Source organism: Triticum dicoccoides, chromosome 7B (genome assembly GCF_002162155.2).
Source record: "Triticum dicoccoides isolate Atlit2015 ecotype Zavitan chromosome 7B, WEW_v2.0, whole genome shotgun sequence".
In the NCBI taxonomy this organism is placed as follows: Eukaryota; Viridiplantae; Streptophyta; class Magnoliopsida; order Poales; family Poaceae; genus Triticum; species Triticum dicoccoides.
The window spans coordinates 12,679,725-12,698,973 of NC_041393.1; the positions used below are offsets into that span (position 1 = coordinate 12,679,725).

Here is a 19,249-nt window from a genome sequence, read left to right on the forward strand (position 1 = left end):
AAATAGTAGAACTGAAGCGCGAGCTACGACATAATTTGCGAAGACCTTTTGACTATGTTCAGGATAATTAAGTTCATCTTATGAACTCCCACTCAGATAGACATCCCTCTAGTCATCTAAGTGATTACATGATCTGAGTCAACTAGGTCATGTCCGATCATCACGTGAGACGGACAGGTCAACATCGGTGAACATCTTCATGTTGATCGTATCTACCATACGACTCATGCTCGACCTTTCGGTCTCTTGTGTTCCGAGGCCATGTCTGTACATGCTAGGCTCGTCAAGTCAACCTAAGTGTTTTGCATGTGTTCCGAGGCCATGTCTGTACATGCTAGGCTCGTCAACACCTGTTGTATTCGAACGTAAGAATCTATCACACCCGATCATCACGTGGTGCTTCGAAACGACGAACTTTCGCAACGGTGCACAGTTAGGGGGAACACTTTCTTGAAATTTTAATGAGGGATCATCTTATTTACTACCGTCGTTCTAAGCAAATAAGATGTATAAACATGATAAACATCACATGCAATCAAATAGTGACATGATATGGCCAATATCATATTGCTCCTTTTGATCTCCACCTTCGGGGCTCCATGATCATCATCGTCACCGGCATGACACCATGATCTCCATCATCGTGATCTCCATCATTTGTGTCTCCATGAAGTTGTCTCGCCAACTTATTACTTCTACTACTATGGCTACCAGTTAGCAATAAAGTAAAGTAATTACATGGCGTTGTTCAATGACACGCAGGTCATACAATAAATAAAGACAACTCCTATGGCTCCTGCCGGTTGTCATACTCATCGACATGCAAGTCGTGATTCCTATTACAAGAACATGATCAATCTCATACATCACATATCATTCATCACATTCTTCTTGGCCATATCACATCACATAGCATACCCTGCAAAAACAAGTTAGACGTCCTCTAATTGTTGTTTGCATGTTTTACGTGGCTGCTATGGGTTTCTAGCAAGAACATTTTTTACCTACTCAAAAACCACAATGTGATATGCCAATTGCTATTTACCCTTCATAAGGACCCTTTTCATCGAATCCGATCCGACTAAAGTGGGAGAGACAGACACCCGCTAGCCACCTTATGCAACTAGTGCATGTCAGTCGGTGGAACCAGTCTCACGTAAGAGTACGTGTAAGGTCGGTCCGGGCCGCTTCATCCCACAATGCCGCCGAATCAAGATTGGACTAGTAACGGTAAGCATATTGAACAAAATCAATGCCCACAACTACTTTGTGTTCTACTCGTGCATAGAAACTACGCATAGACCTGGCTCATGATGCCACTCTTGGGGAACGTAGCAGAAATTCAAAATTTTCCTACGTGTCACCAAGATCCATCTATGGAGAAACCAGCAACGAGGGGAAGGAGAGTGCATCTACATACCCTTGTAGATCGCTAAGCAGAAGCATTCAAGACAACGGGGTTGAAGGAGTCGTACTTGTCGTGATCCAAATCACCGGAGATCCTAGTGCCGAACGGACGACACCTCCGCGTTCAACACACGTACAGCCCGGTGACGTCTCCCATGCCTTGATCCAGCGAGGAGAGAGGGAGAGGTTGAGGAAGACTCCATCCAGCAGCAGCACAATGGCGTGGTGGTGGTGGAGGAGCGTGGTACTCCAGCAGGGCTTCGCCAAGCACCGCAAGAGATGAGGAGGGAGAGGGGTAGGGCTGCGCCAAGAAGGAGACGAACTCGTGTGTCTTGGGCAGCCCAAACCTCAAGTATATATAGGGGGAGGGGAGGGGCTGCGCCCCCACCTAGGGTTCCCTCCCTAGGGGTGGCGGCAGCCCCCAGATCCCATCTGGGTGGCGGCCAGGTGGAGGGGAGAGGGAGGCGCACCAGGCATGGGCCCTAAGGCCCATCTGCCCTTAGGGTTTGCCTCCCCTCCTCCTCTTAGGCACCTTGGGCCCTTGTGGGGGGTGCACCAGCCCACCTGGGGCTGGTCCCCTCCCACACTTGGCCCATGCAGCCCTCCGGGGCTTGTGGCCCCAATTGGTGGATCCCCGGACCCTCCCGGTGGTCCCGGTACGTTACCGATAAACCCCGAAACTTTTCCTGTGACCAAAACAGGACTTCCCATATATAAATCTTTACCTCCGGACCATTCCGGAACTCCTCGTGACGTCCGGGATCTCATCCGGGACTCCGAACAACATTCGGTAACCACGTATATCTATTCCTTATAACCCTAGTGTCATCGAACCTTAAGTGTGTAGACCCTACGGGTTCGGGAACCATGCAGACATGACCGAGATAACTCTCCGGTCAATAACCAACAGCGGGATCTGGATACCCATGTTGGCTCCCACATGTTCCACGATGATCTCATCGGATGAACCACGATGTCAAGGACTTAATCAATCCCGTATAAAATTCCCTTTGTCTAGCGGTACGATACTTGCCCGAGATTCGATCGTCAGTATCCCGATACCTTGTTCAATCTCGTTACTGGCAAGTCTCTTTACTCGTTCCATAACACATCATCCCGTGATCAAATCCTTGATCACATTGTGCACATTACGATGATGTCCTACCGAGTGGGCCCAGAGATACCTCTCCGTTTACACGGAGTGACAAATCCCAGTCTCGATTCGTGCCAACTCAACAGACACTTTCGGAGATACCTGTAGTGTACCTTTATAGCCACCCAGTTACGTTGTGACGTTTGGCACACCCAAAGCACTCCTACGGTATCCGGGAGTTGCACAATCTCATGGTCTAAGGAAATGATACATTAGAAAAGCTTTAGCATATGAACTACATGATCTTTTGCTAGGCTTAGGATTGGGTCTTGTCCATCACATCATTCTCCTAATGATGTGATCCCGTTATCAACGACATCCAATGTCCATGGTCAGGAAACCGTAACCATCTATTGATCAACGAGCTAGTCAACTAGAGGCTTACTAGGGACATGGTGTTGTCTATGTATCCACACATGTATCTGAGTTTCCTATCAATACAATTCTAGCATGGATAATAAACGATTATCATGAACGAGGAAATATAATAATAACCAATTTATTATTGCCTCTAGGGCATATTTCCAACAGCATAGAGTTGTATCGGTGGTCGATAGAACTTGAAGGGAATATTGATTCTGCATTTAGCTCCTCATTGGGTTGGACACTCTTATTTATCAAAAAAGCTACAATTGATCCCATATACTTTCGGGTTATCAAATATCATGGAGAGTGTTGTATTGAGATAAAAGAGAGAGAGAGAGGGCCATCTAGCTACTACCTACGGACCCATAGGTCTGTGGTGAACTACTCACGCAACATCGAAGAGGCGGCAAGGATGATGTATAGCCCCTCCGTGCTGAGTTCCCTCTTCAACAGAGTACCGGAAAATACTTCTAGATGGGATGTCGCTAGAACAGAGGCTGGCGGTGGTGGTAAAATTATTTCGTTTGCTCCATTAGGGTTTTTGGAATTCTTCTGAATTTATAGAGGCGGAAGTAGGGTAAAAGTACTTAGAGGGGGCCCACATGGCACTGGGGCGCCCCCCTTGGGCGCACCCTGGTGCCATGTGGGGCCCTCCAGAATTTTCTTCCTTGCCTTCCCAAGGGCAGAAAACAGGAACTGGCACATGTCACTAAGTTTAATAGGTTAGTCCCCAAAAATGATATAAACATGTATGAAATGATATTAAAAACATCCAAGAATAATAATATCATAGCATGGAACAGCAAAAATAATAGATATGTTGGAGACGTATCAAGCATTCCCAAGCTTAACTTCTGCTCGTCCTTGAGTAGAAAAGTGATAAAACAAATTTTTGATTGTGGAATGCTACCCAACATACTTCATCAAGTTATTTTCTTAGCATTGTATTGAGGAATGATTCAAAGCAATAGTCTATATTTCACAAGAAGACATAAATAATCAAGTGATGCTAACAAGCAACCCTGTCTTTCAAAATAACAATGCTAAAGAAAATTATCCCTAGCCCATTATGCTCAATCATTGATCCATCCATGAAACACAGTCGAATATCAATCATACTCGATGCACATAGATGATCACATGACACCCTAGTTGGTGATTTTAAAGAGAAGGATGAGAGTCAACATAAAAGTAAATAAAAAGACCCTTCGTAGAGGGAAGCATTGATTTGTAGAGGTGTCTGATCTCATGTTTTTAAAGAGATGAAAATTTTATTCTGAGAGGTACGCTTTTCTCATTAACGAGAACGACTTAGAATTCCCAAAACATTTCACCACTGGATACATAATAGGAGATTCCCAAACAGAAAGTAAAAGTTTTGCTCCCCATCATCGTTCCATGGTTTTGAGACTTTTGTTCCTTTTATCCCTTCACATCCGAAGGATTTTGTTTTTTTCCACCTTTCCTTATCACAATCCACGGCTAGCCATATTCACGGGTGCCTTCCATACCAACACCTTCCAAGGAAATTTAATTTATTTTGGGACTAGACATCCCTTTTACCGCCACACTCTCTTGCAATGACAAGTGAATAAACACTCATATTGAGAATGACATATCCAATATAAAAATCATTGGTCACCCCTCACCGTTTCATGAACGATACGGGCACACAAAAGAGAAATTATTTTTGAAATTTTTGGGAGATGGCACATGCAAATTTACTTAGGACGGGAATGAAATGCCGCATATAGGTAGGTATGGTGGACAGTAATGGAAAAACAAGGTTTTGGGTACATGGATGTACAAGTAGTATTCCCACTTAGTACAAACAGAGGCTAGCAAAAAGGTTAAGAAGCGACCAACTAAGAAACCGTAATGATGCACATGCATACATAAAACATAACCAACACCGAATAATGCACCATAAGTAGGATGTAAATTAATTGCTTAACTATTGACTTTACGTGCTTGCATAGGGATATAAACCTTAACATCACTATTCATACTAGAGCATAATTACTCATGAACATAACTCACATATCATCATCTACACATCTCAAAACTATTGCAAACAATCAAGTTTATCATGTCCCATAAAATTTTTATGCTAGTTTTCATTATTTATCTTGAATATTCATCACATGGGGACCAAGCTCATAGCTTGTACAATGTACCATAACTATTTTAAACTCTCAAAATAATATAAGTGAAGCATGAGAGCAACATTCCTATAAAATATCTAGCATTCTCAAAAAGATATAAGTGAAGCATGAGGACAAGTTTCTTCAAAATAAAATCACCACCATGCTCAAAAAGATATAAGTGATGCACTAGAGCAACCACCTAGCTCCACAAGTTCAAGTGAAGCACAAAGAGCAATTCTAACAAATCATGATGATGTGAAGCTATCTCAAGCAAATGTGTTCAGAGATGATGATTGCGATGAACTAGAACTAAAATAAAGCAACAACTCATATCATACAAGACGCTCCAAGCAAAACACATATCATGTGATGAATAAAAATATAGCTTCAAGTGTGTTACCGATAGTCGTTAGAAGAAAGAGGGGATGCCTTCCGGGGAATCCCCAAGCTTAGACGCTTGATTCTCCTTGGGTATTACCTTGGGGTGCCTTGGGCATCCGGAGCTTAGGCGTTTTCATCTCTTCATTCATTCATCCATCGTCGTCACACCCAAAACATGAAAACTTCAATCACACAAAACTCAACAAAACCTTCATGAGATCCATTAGTATAAATTTTTTACCACTATAAGTACTGTTCAAAACCCATTAAAATTTATTTTGCATGATAAGTACCGTGTTCTCACTTTCCCATGCCTTGCACCCCCCGATACAATAAATAGTTTTATCAAAACAAGCAAACAATTCATCAAAAATAGAACAGCCTATAGCAATCTGTCAAAAATCAATACTTCTGTAATTCCAAAAATTCTGAACAATTAGGACAACATAGACAATTTCTATACCAGTCACGTGTAAAAAATTTAGTCTCATTCGAAGCTATGACGAATTTATAAAAATTCTGGACTGGGCGTCAAAGTTTCTATTTTTCACAGAGTTGCGTTCACAAGCATCCACATCATCCCAAAGGTCTTATTTGGGACAAACACTAATTAAAATATAAAACCAAACTCAAAACAGAGGTAGATAAGGGATAATCAAAAGAACAGAACCAAAAAGTGAAAAATAAAAATTTATTTTATTCGTTGGGTTGCCTCCCAACAAGCGCCATTGTTTTACGCCCCTAGCTAGGCATAAAGCAATACATCAAGTATTGTCATTCGTGGAATTTTACTCTATAGGTGGCCCTCATAATGGATTCATAGGTCGATTTAATTTTGGTCCTTGGAGAGTGTCCCATGCCTTCCTTTAAAGGAAACTGAAACTTTATATTTCCCTTTTTCATATCAATCACCGCACCAATAGTGCGTAAAAACGGTCTTCCAGGAATGAAAGGGCAAGACCTATTTCAATGAATATCAAGAACAATTAAGTCCACGGGTACATAGTTCCTATTTGCAACATTAAGAACATCATTGATCATACCCAATGGCTTTTTAATGTGCATATTCATTAAATATCTTTATTATACAACTAAAGTGTAAACCCTAACTTCTCAAGTATGCGGTTTTTTGACGCACTTGCCCCCGTTTAGCAATTTATAATTATAAATAATCAAGGATTTGATTATTACGTATATTTTTCACTTCATTGTAGAAATGTTTCGCACTACTTTCTTTACATTTTCAAAAAACACTAAGCGCGAAATATTTGTAAATGTGATTTATGGACAGTAATGGTATTATATGCAGGCGTACTTGGTTGTGATTTGTGGTTTGTGGCCAAAAAAAAGATTGACATGTCGTAATTTCTCGAAGAGGCAGTGTACATTTTTTTAAAGCAATCACTATTTATGTGTGTAATACTGTATGCTGACTTTTAATAAAAAGAACAAACACACATTTATCTGTGGTATATTGCTAAATGGCTCAACCATGCATGCAGGGGTAACAGGATTAGTATGTTTCAAGAAAAAAATGCACATTTTATTTTGTTTTTTATCTAAAAAATGTAAATTGTGAGGTGGTCTTAGCTTACATGTTTCCCCATGTACCATGCATGGACTCTAAATATATATGGACTGCTAAGTCTGAGCGAGTATGCTTTTATATATCACTAGCAAAGGGCCCATGCGTTCGAACGGGACAGTATTTTCATAATACCCAATGGCTATGACCATATTTTGTTCACATCTTATTGCATAATTTTAAAAATTTGTTCATAAATGCAAGAAAATGTTCCTTTTTAAAAATTTATTCATAAATTAAAACATGTTCACATTTTTTTTGAATAACATGGTGGTCAAAATACTTGGTAATTCAAGAATTATTTTGAATTTCAAGAAACGTTTCTTTAAAAATATACTATAATATTCCGATCTATGCCCCGGTAAATTATTCAAAATTCACGCAGGTATATAATCCCAAAGAATCAGAAGTATTACTATTCAACTACGTACCTTTGATCATTCATGAACATTTTCAAAAATTTGGGTACATTATTAAAAATCATGGACATTTTTAACTATTTGCAAACATTTTATAAAATTTGTGAACATTTTTTAAGCATTTTCTTTTGAATCGGCCAACAATTATATAATAAACGAACATTGTTTTCCAAATTGGTGATTTTGTAAAATTCATGAATATTTTGTTTTCAAATGGATGATCATTTTTTGAATCTGCAAGCACTTAGAATAAATAAACTCTTTTGTAATTTACGAACTATTTTTAAATTTTTTGCACGTTTTTGAATAAGCAAATATTTTGTTCCATTTCATTAACAATTTTTAATATAAGAACTTTTTTATTTCACTTACATGTTTTCAAAAATTTTAAAATCCCGAGCATTTTTCAATTCACAAACATTTATTTTTTCTTGAATATTTTATTTAAAATTCTCAGTTTTTTAAAAAAGTTAGAAATTTTTTAAGCCCCCAAATATCTTTAAGTAGAAAAAACTAAAATAAAAAATAAAAAAGATATTTAAAAAACGCCGCGCTCACATGGGCCGGCCCAAATGGGCATGCAATGTCTTCTCCTGCTTGCAGAAAGTAGTATAGGAGGTCTCTACTGTGTGGGCCGACCCAGTAAGGGATTCTCTGCAAAACGTTTTTTATCTCTTATTATAGGTGGCATTGTTGGGTAATATTTTGCAACTTCTAGGGCACTTTTAATCACGGTGAACGGGCAGAAGCATTAGCCCATTTTATTATTTGGTAAAGATTAAGTCCTAGACATACAAATAACCATTTTAGGCTCCAAATTAATCCTAAGGTTAAGCTTGAGCTGGGATGGCATTAGGCTTATTTTTCCATATATAGATCGTGTGTGATGTACTAATGGAGTAATGGTAGGAGACGATCGGAGGTGTCTCTTTTTTAGAGAAAAAAATGGGCTGAGGACTCCTTTTTGACACGGGAAGGGAGAAAACGGAGGATTTTTGTGGGCGTGAACTCATTGATTTCTTAACGTGGAAAGGTATAACTCTTTGATCTGTTTTTTTTTTTAGTAAAGACTCTTTGATATGTTTTTTGATCCTTGTCTAAAAGCTCATCCTTGTCTAAAAGTACCACTAAATTATTTGAAGCCCACCTATTTCATACAATTGAATTTCTAAGCTAGATTGTAAATTTCTAGAAGCTCATCCTTGTCTAAAAGTACCACTAAATTATTTGAAGCCCACCTATTTGATTTTTAAAGTTAGTTTGTACATTTTTGGAACTTGATCCCGCTATTGAAAGATGGGATGTATGTTTTTCCATGGCGAGATGCAATATTTGGACCATTGAAACCTCGTGAACTTTTTGGAGGTGTAACATCTGCTTATACTTTACAAAAATGACGTGTTTAGAATATGCTTCAAACATGTCAGCTGAGCCATCCAGAAAAGTGATGGCAAGCCTTTCTCTGGCTAGTGATAGCTAGCATGTATTCTAACCTATGATCTACAACTTTATCTAGCGACACCAATGCCATAATTTTAACTCGACGTTGGCACATCCCTTCTTTTGGTTACTTTATGAAATTACATGTTTTTCGTACTGATTACACGATCTCAAATTGTTTATGCATATTCATTAAATATCTTTATTATTGAACTTAAGTGTAAACCCTGACTTCTCAAGTCTGCGGTTTTTTTATGCACTTGCCCCCATTTAGCAATTTATAATTATAAATAATCAAGGATTTAATTATTACGTATATTTTCCACTTCATTGTAGAAATGTTTTGCACTACTTTGTTTATATTTTCAGAAAGCACTAAGCGCAAATTATTTGTAAATTTGACTTATGGACAATATTGTATTCTATGCAGGCGTACTTGGTTGTGATTTGTGGTTTCTGGCCCAAAAAAAGATTGTCATGTCGTAATTTCTCGAAGAGGCAGTGTACATTTTTTTAAAGCAATCACTATTTATGTGTGTAATAGAACAGTTAGTTTGTTGTACCTAGATATATGTACAATACACCACAATACTGTATGCTGATTTTTAATAAAAAGAACAAATGTACATTATTTGTGGTATATTGCTAGATGGCTCAACCATGCATGCATGGGTAACTGGATTAGTATGTTTCAAGAAAAAAAAATGCACATTTTAGATTTTTTTATCTAAAAAATTGTAGATTGTGAGGTGGTCTTAGCTTACATGTTTCCCCATGTACCATGCATGGACTCTTTAGGGCCGATCGTATCAAGACTCTAAAAATATATGGACTGCTAAGTCTGACTGAGTATGCTTCTATATATCACTAGCAAAGGGCCCGTGCGTTCGAAAGGGGGAATTTTTCTCGTAATTTCCACTGACTATGACCAGATTTTGTTCAAATATTATCGCATAATTTTGAAAATTTGTTCATAAATGCAAGAAAATGTTCCTTCTAAAAAATTTATTCATAGATTAAAGCATGTTCACATTTTAAAAAAAATAACATGGTGGTAAAAATACTTGGTAATTCAAGAATTATTTCGAATTTCAAGAAACATTTCTTTAAAAATATACTATAATATTCGGATCTATGCCCCTTTTAACTGGACGTTGGCACATCCTTTCTTTTGGTTACTTTATGAACTTACATGTTTTTCTTACTGATTACCGGATCTCACATTGTTATGTGCATATCATTAAATATTTTTATTATTGAAGTTAAGTGTAACAACAGTGACTTCTCAAGTCTGCGGTTTTCTGATGCACTTGCCCCTGTTTAGCAATTTGTAATTACTAGCAAAAGTGCCTGTGCTTGCAACGGGATAATAAAATTGTGGTGTTCAAACCAAGTTTTAAATATTCACAATCTATGTATATACATGTATAGTAATATCTGTGCACCAATGGCACACATGCGAACGTAAGACACAAGTATTGACGTTGGACTTGATCCTTGAATTATGTATTATTTTTTTAGTATATCCTTGATGCGTGCATGAGAAGGAAAAGAAAAACTCAGTCTCATGATAGATGAAAAACTGGAGAGCCCTACGACGTTCGAATAATTCAGAGGAACGCTCGCTTTTTTGACTTTTATAGATGGCGGGTTGTGTAATTTACTTCAACTTCAGGCACAGTTCGACGACAGACAAAAAATCTAAATAAACAATTAGCAAAGAGTTTTTTCACTTACGGGTGGCGGAGTGGGTAATTTACTTCAATTTTAGGGGTAGTTTCAGTGACATACAAAAAAAATCAGAGAAATGATTAACGAAGAGTTATTTTTACTTATGGGTGGCATGGTAGGTAATTTAGTTTAATTTTACGGGTAGATAGGCGGACGGACGAAAAGACGTAGGAAAGAAATAGTAGGATGAAAAAAGTGGAGAAACAGTCCTCCCTTTAATATTAGGTATTGATAGATAACCAAGGATTTGATTATTACGTATATTTTCCACTTCGATGTAGAAATGTTTTGCACTTCTTTCTTTATATTTTTAGAAAGCACTAAGCACAATTTTTTTTTGTAAATGTGATTTATTGACAGTATTGGTATTATATGCAGGCATAATTGCATTGTAATTTGTGGTTTGTGGCCAAGAAAACAGATTGTTATGTTGTGATTTCTGGAAGAGACATCGTACATTTTTTAGAGCAATTATTTTTTTTATGTGTAATAGAACAGTTTGTTTGTTGTACCTAGATATATGTACAATACACCACAATACTGTGTGCCAACTTTTAACAAAAAAACAAACGTACATTTATAAGTAGTACTCCCTCCATTTTTTTAGTCTGCATATAAAATTTGGTCAAAGTCAAACTATGTCAAGTTCGACTATGTTTATAGAAAAAAATACCAACATCCACAACATAAAATAAATATTATTAGATGCATCATGAAATTTATTTTCATACCATATATCTTTAGTATTGTAGATGTTGATAATCTTTCGTAAATATTTAGTCAAACTTTACAACGTTTGACTTTTACCAAATCTTATATGTAGACTAAAAGAAACGGAGGGAGTATATTGCTAGATGGTTCAACCATGAATGCATGGGTTACTGGATTAGTACGTTTCAAGGAAAAAATGCACATTTTTTTTTTATCTAGAAACATGTAGATTGCGAGGTGGTCTTAGCTTACATGTTTCCCTATGCACCACGCATGGACTCTTAAGGGCCGATCGTATCAAAACTCTAAAAATATACGGACTGTCATACAAATAACCATTTTAGGCTCCAAATTGATCCTAAGGCTAAGCTTGAGCAGGGATGGGAATAGGCTTATTTTCCCATAGATAGACATGGGCGATGTACTAATGGTAGGCGAAAATCGGAGGTTTCTCTTTTTTAGAGAAAAAAAATGGCCTGAGGACTCCTTTGTCACACGGCAAGGTGGAAAACGGAGGAGTCATGTGTGCCTGAACTCTTTGATTTCTTATGTGTAACTCTTTGATCTGTTTTTTTTTTTGTTTGAGTAGGACATCAAAGAATGAAATAAAAATATTTGTTGTAGTATATTGGAGACCACTGATGACAGCATGTTACATTAAGCTTGCCAAATAATTTTCTGGCCTTATATATGCCTGCGTAGGTGGAACTAGTTGTGAGTTATATCTAAAATATTTCTTCTCTTCTAGGTGGTGATGTTTCTTTGATCTGGTCAAACAATTAACTATGTGACTTGCATCAAGAAAAGGTAAAATTTGTTTATCCAGAAGCAATAGAACTCATGATAATATTATTCTTGATTCTAAGACATCACTCTTAGGTTCAGTTGACTTTGAACACCTCAGCTGCATATATTTTTCATCCGTTGCAACCCATGGGCAAATGTTCTAGTAAAATCTTAGTGCAAAGCTATGTACAAGGTCTATTTTTATTAGTTTTTCTGGTTCTATGTGCAATGATACTGTAATAGAGCATGATACTGATATGACCTCTCTTTATTAATTATTGTGCCACATCGGCTTATTATCGATTGTACTGCAATATACATCAATGAATCTCCCATTCTGCAAGGCAAGAATGTGATGCCACGAAGGTCTCATTATTAGACTTACACAATGATATCATGCTTGCTACTTGATTCAAAACTGCTTCAGAAATAAATGCAGAGTGAAGGGTACAACGGAGGTGGTAGATCTTGCATATAATAAGCGAACATACGCTTGTCTCTTCTCACTGCTCACTGAAACTTCTTAAGTTTCTTAACAGATGTAGTCTTTTTTTCCTCAACTGGGCAGTACTTGACTCCCACAAGATCGCCAACTTTGCTGATAACCTAAATTATTTGGATCAAATTTAACACATCAGTGCATCACATGGTCCATAAGTCTCATATTATTCATGTATCGGATCAATTATACACATGTGCTTAGTGTGAACATGTTGCATCTGTGGAGTGTGGACATTACCTCCAAACCTTTTATAAGATCCTCCCTGGAATGGGAAGCTGAGATACATATCCTAGCTCTGGCAAGTAGTAGTGGCGTAGCAGGATATGCAATAGTACAAACAGCAACCTAGATTACGCAACATGACACTTAGTAAAGAGGAACTCAAACTTGACTAGTTAGAAGAAATCTCACATTTTGACAATATTTGAGTGCAAAAACTCACATTTTTCCTCAGGCACTCCCTTGAGAATGCAGGCATTTTAGCGGGGTTGTAAAGCATGATTGGCATGACAGGTGAGCCATTATCTCCTAGCACCTCAAACCCCATTTTCTTAAGCTCTAAACGAAAAAAATTGCCGTTCTCCCGAATCCGAGCAAGTTTCTTTGCTCCTATTTAGAGCAATTACTAGATTAGGAATTCCATCAACACAAGAGGGACACAGAAAAGATATGAATACTTGAATCCTCATTCCGAGTATGTACCTCTGTTAGATCCGTCCTCCCCAAGGATAACCTTCATTGCGGAGATGACCTGCTGGGCTGCTGGAGGTGAGATGGATGTTGCATATATGTGGGCTGGGCATGCATGCTTGAGATGGTGTATGATCTCCTACAAAAAAACATTGAACGACCTAGTGACAAGATTTATCAAATCTATACATGTTCAGTCAAGAACTGGTAAGGATCTTGTGCATACTTTTGATGCTGCAATGTAACCTCCGCATGATCCAAATGATTTTGTAAATGTTCCCATCATAATATCAACATCAGCTGGATCCACTCCCATTAGTTCACATACACCTCTCCCCGTCTTTCCAATGGCTCCAATACTGTGTGCCTCGTCTAAATACGTGAAAGCCTATATATATGTTAAGAAGTTTAAGAACTCCAGTCAAGTCAATACTCCAATATATATACATCGCCAGCAGTTTGATGTTAGCAAGTGAGCACAGCATATGCTCTGTTTGGGAGGAACCCTATATGACGTAGAGTGTTCCTAGGAAACAGGCAGAAGTGGTCGATCAGTATGCACAATTCTCAAACCTTATACTTCTTGCAAACATCCATAATCCCAGGGAGGTTGCACATCTCCCCTTCCATGCTATAAATTCCCTCCATAATCACAATTATCTTCTTCCACGGCTTGTGTGTGTGATGTTGCCCCCCCGCAATCTGCTCCCTCAGTACATGTTCCAAATGTGCAGGGTCTGGAAGAAAATAGCGGAAACATTAAAGTACATGCCTATACATATGACATGCAGTTCTCCTGAATGATTACAAAAAGGAAAGAAATCAATGAGTTCTTATGGAGCTTACTGTTATGTTTGAAAACTTTGATGGTAGCCCCTGAAAATCTAGATCCATTCACTATTGAATTATGGTTCAGCGAATCACTAACTATCAGTCCCCCCTGAAATCATATTACAATACACATTAGCTCTAACATGTATCAAAAGAAGAGAAGAAAATGCCTCACCACATGTATACCTTCCCAATCAAAGCAGGAATGATCGCAGAGTTTGTGACATAGCCCATGCCAAAAGCAATAGCTGCGGGCTTGCCAACAAATCGTGCCACTAGCTCCTCAAGCTCTGTGTGGAGCTTCGTAGTTCCTAAAATCATGCATACATAAATGAGTTGACCTATGTCCCTTACTGAAGTACTAATTAAGTATATTTTCACAAAATAATAACGCAAACACTCAAAATCATAGTACCGGTTATGTAGGGATAGAATAAAATTAATTCCTCCAGATATTCAGCTATATCTACTACTCACATCCATCTATTATGCTTTAGTCCCACTCAACCTTGACATTATGTGCTACATTCATTCTCATGCGAATAATATCGTGCGATGATTCAAATAACATCAGTCGATGCGTCCATCTTTATTTGTGTTGCTTCACACAATCACCTACGATGCTTCATCCTCATTATTAGATGTTTCATTACGATACAGTTAAATCTTAAACTATTCCACATCTATCCTTTATCTACCTTAGATGCTTCATTGCTAAATTAATAGTGGTTCATTACTACTCAGAACTGATCTCATGCTATACTTGCGTTCTAGTTTTATATGTTTCATTACTTAACCTTGTGAAATAACTAATTTACCATCCATGCTTCCAGTAACAACAATCGCTTCACCAGTAACTATCCCGTGCTTCCAGATTTATACGCTACCTAGCTTTTATTTGTTGATGTAACCTAAATATATGCATCAAACTTATATGGTTGTCGCTCATTTTATGTTCTCAAGCGGTATCAAAATTTTAGATTTATATCTTGTTATTAAAATTTATTTATATTTTGTTTGCAGAAAGGCCATGGCATTTTGCGGCATTGAGAGCCACAATGTTGGTGATTTCGACAGGAGGCACACTTTACAAAAGAGACGCGACAATGACTCGGCACTCAATCGAGGCCATCCGACATTGTCAGTGGCTTTGTTGTCGATCTTGGGCATGCGCGTGGTGACGGTTACAACAATGTCAATTGCGGTAGCTGTGCTGGTGCAGGCAAAATATTCAAGACGATGACGACTAGCGGGCACTGTAAGAATTAAGGCCTCATTCGTTGACGGCGTTCTCGTTTCTTCACCCACATAGTTGGTTACCTGTATTTGCAACTTATAGTGGATGCAAAGTGACAATTTGTATGTAGGAAGACTTAGTACGTGAAGCACACCCATTTGAAACATATATTAACTGTAGCAGATCGAGCATTCAGCAGTAGCAAACTGTCATTTGTTTGGAAGCACATACCGAATTCATTTGAAGCATTCCTAATTAACAATCACTTATGTGGAAGAAAAAAATATTTTTTTTATTCAAAGCCATTCTATAGGTCATGGTCTATGGACAATATTAAAATGCTATTAAAGAAGAATACCCCGTTATAAATGTACAAGCTACATTTATTTGAAGCAAATTTCAATGATGAATAAATAAAGTTATTTGGTCGATAGAAGCATGATTTTGATATTTTCAAATCAAGCTGTTGTAACTGTTTCAGATCGAAATAAATTGTGATTACATTAGAAGCAATTTTAGTAGCACTAGAAACAAATTTTTTGATCCCATCATAATTAAATATAAATAACATTGAAAACACGATTTGTTCTGCTAGGAAGCAAAAAATGCGATCGCAAATATTTTTTCTTAAATTATTAATTTCGTTAAAACCTGACTTATACTCCCTCCGTTCCTAAATATTTTTCTTTTTAGAGATTTCAACAAGTGAATACATACGGAGCAAAATGACACGATCTTTACTTCAAATTTTTGGATTGACACCAAGCAGGTTTGGATGTTGGTCCTGGGTCCTTACTGAGAGTGAGATGGAAGTTAATCTTCAAGGAAGAAATGATAGAGCTGGTCAACCAGAATTCTGGTAGTATATTTGGGTGTCAGGGGTACTTTAGGCAGTTCCATTTTATATTCATCGTTCATTTTTCATGTATGAGCGGCTATGCAAGAACGCCAGTTAGCAGCGATTAACCATCACTGATTCTTCCAAGTTATGGCAATACATGTACTAGTATGACTAAATAATTATCTAATCTTGCTGCTCCAATTGTGGTTGCGATGGAAAGAAAAAAGAACCAATCATCCATGTAGTGTATAGTGACAAGGAACTACTTCCTCTGTAAACAAATATAAGAGCGTTTAGATCACTAAAATAGTGATATAAACGCTCTTCGTTTAGATCACTAAAATAGTGATTTAAACGCTTTTATATTTCTTTACAGAGAGAGTATGATTTTTCTTCGGGGAGAAGGGGAGCAAGCTACGGCAACGACCCAACAGGATGGAAGTGTGGGCTGCGGTGTGGGAATTAATATCGGTCTAATGGAATTACCAAGTTGTCCCTGAGTCAAACTTTGAGGGGGGCATATTAAGCATTGGATCAACTTAATACTACTCCTTGAACTTGGCAGTATGATGCACCGTAAAATATCTCCCGCAACGATGTGGCTAAGATCAAATGGGCGAGCTACTTCTAATCCTCCGGCCATGCACTAGTGGTGCCCAAATAAAAAACACGTACCTCCATCAACTCGAGCACTGCAAGTACTGGCAGAGTAATTTTTGAGCGACTCGATCACACGTGGGGTGCAGTACTCATCTGCTGCAGCAAAACCAAGGTAGTTGTAGGAACCCAAGTTAAGACACCTGGACGTTTCCGCGCTATGTCTGCATTGCATTCGAAGAAGACCTGACCGCATCAGTTCTTTTGCACTGTGGAATCACGAAACAAATATGAGGTAAACATACTGGAGTGTCTTGTTACAGTCATTTGAGTTACGCTCGACTAGATCCAGCCAAGCATCTGGCGCACTAGCAACGGGGCGATCGAAGCAGTCCTGCCCACCGATTAAGCAAAGTCAATATAGTCCTAGTAATTACATGATCTGAGTTCCAACTCGATCGCTCACCTGCATGCGGAGGTGGACGCGGCGCCAGTAGAAATCCTCGTACCCACAGCAAATGGGCGCGTAACCCTACCGGATTATCAGCACGAACATCGTAAGCACGCATCAAAAGAAGAAGAAGAAGAAGAAGAAGAACAAGAAGAAGAAGAAGAAGAAGAAGAAGAAGAAGAAACTGAATAGACCTTGAGGTTGCTGGATTTGGCGGCGTCGAGGATCCTGCAGAAGAAGTCGCGCAAGCGGCCAAAGGCGAAGATGAGGCCGTAGCTGAATCGCGTGGTGAGCGCGGTCAGGATCGGGGGGTTCACCATTGGAACTCTCACCACTCTAACTTGGTGTTTTCTTTGAACTTCGCCCCGCACTTCTCTAATTTATAATCGAACGGAGGAGGCACATACACAACAGCCGGAGTTAACTAATCGCCAACCTACTGGCCCGCTCCAACCATTCAATTGTTCTTTAAGCATTCAACACTAGTAGGAATTCTACCCTGGACAGCAGGGCTGGGCGGGTAAAATCCGGGGGCCCTGTGCCAAACTAAAAAATAAGACCCTATCCCGTTACAAAAACAGAATTACAGAAAAAAAATTACATATGCTTGAAAAGACATGATTGATGACTCATCTAGATTCTTGAACCACTATTTAAGTAAGAAATAATACAAAATTAAAGGGATCTACATCATTAATCTATTGAAGTATTGAAAGAATTGCTAATTTTCTGGTGATTATTCCAGGACAAACTACCGTAGTGCTACTCCTGTCGAGAAGAGACCTCATGACCGATCTCCGCCGAATTACCGACGTCTATCAGCTGATCGTGCCACGTAGAGGTGGTCAAGAACATACAACGGATTGGCAACTTGGTGCTCGAGTCACGACGGTTCTCCCGTCGATAGCTTCATCCATCGTCTCTCAACATTAATTCTATATGCTCTAGTAGCCTATGATGGGGATATTTGAAAATTTGTGAACATAAAGTTCATTAAAATAAATGTTTCACCAAGGATGCTGAACAAAAAAAGGAGCTACCGAGCAAAAGATGCATGGGGAAGCATGCATTGGTCTGCTTGTCTTGAAGTACAGACTTATTTATCAACTGGCCTAGTACACACAGCACACTACTGAAATTTTCACGTACGCCGGGTGTTATGCTCTTTGCCGAGTGCCAAAACACGGACACTCGGCAAAAGAAACAACGCCGAGAGTCACTCTCGACAAACCTCGCTTTACGGCAAACTACCTGTTTTGCTGTCACTACCTCACGGCAAAGAGCCACGTGGCATGCCCGTCCGTAACAGACGGCTCTGTCCGTCACTATCTACATTACCGAGAGCCGAATATCGACACTCGGCAAAGTATATGCCACATCCTATCTTCTTTTTTGTGTGTAACTGACATGTGGTCCCACTAGAAACATTTATCAGTAAAAGTTTCAAATAATTTGCTAAATATTTTTAAAAAAAATGACGATATCTTTGCCGAGAGCAGTTCTCGGCAATGCTCCTGACCAGTAGGACATCGTGGCCCACATGGCAGCTCACAGCTTACCGAGTGTGCATCACACTTGGAAAAGAGTGGCAGCCCTAGAGATGTCTTTTCCGAGAGTGGCTCTCGGCAATGCTCCTGACCAGCAAGACAGCCTGGCCCAGATGGCAGATGACAGGTTACCGAGTGTCGTCACACTCGGAAAAGAGTGGCAGCCCTGGAGATGTCTTTACCGAGAGCAGCTCTCGGCAAAGCTGCCAGCCCTAGAACAGTGATGTACTCAACGCCTTTGTTTCCGAGAGTGGCTCTCGGTAGTATGACATTTTTCTAGTGTTGCTCTCGGAAATCTATTCCATCCATTCTGTTGTTTAGCTATTTCTTTCCTGATCCCTGCTGATGAAAACAACTATAGTGCACTTTGCAGTAGTCCACACATATATATAGGCATAATTTGATCATATGTAGGCATAATTTGATC

General features: G+C 38.8%; 1 protein-coding gene across 1 annotated transcript; it reads right to left on the reverse strand.

The window, feature by feature from the left end:
- Window positions 1–12,391: 12,391 nt before the first annotated feature.
- Window positions 12,392–17,610, reverse strand: LOC119340957 (long chain base biosynthesis protein 2d-like). The gene is made up of 12 exons (XM_037612857.1): window positions 17,470–17,610; window positions 17,291–17,356; window positions 17,130–17,218; window positions 16,903–17,048; window positions 14,336–14,460; window positions 14,165–14,258; window positions 13,892–14,055; window positions 13,545–13,706; window positions 13,331–13,457; window positions 13,071–13,237; window positions 12,866–12,973; window positions 12,392–12,732 (listed from the first exon to the last, which is right to left on the reverse strand). The coding sequence occupies exons 1-12, from the start codon at window positions 17,593–17,595 to the stop codon at window positions 12,637–12,639; spliced, it is 1,470 nt and encodes a 489-aa protein (XP_037468754.1). The 5' UTR covers window positions 17,596–17,610; the 3' UTR covers window positions 12,392–12,636.
- Between the last annotated feature and the right edge of the window lie 1,639 nt (window positions 17,611–19,249).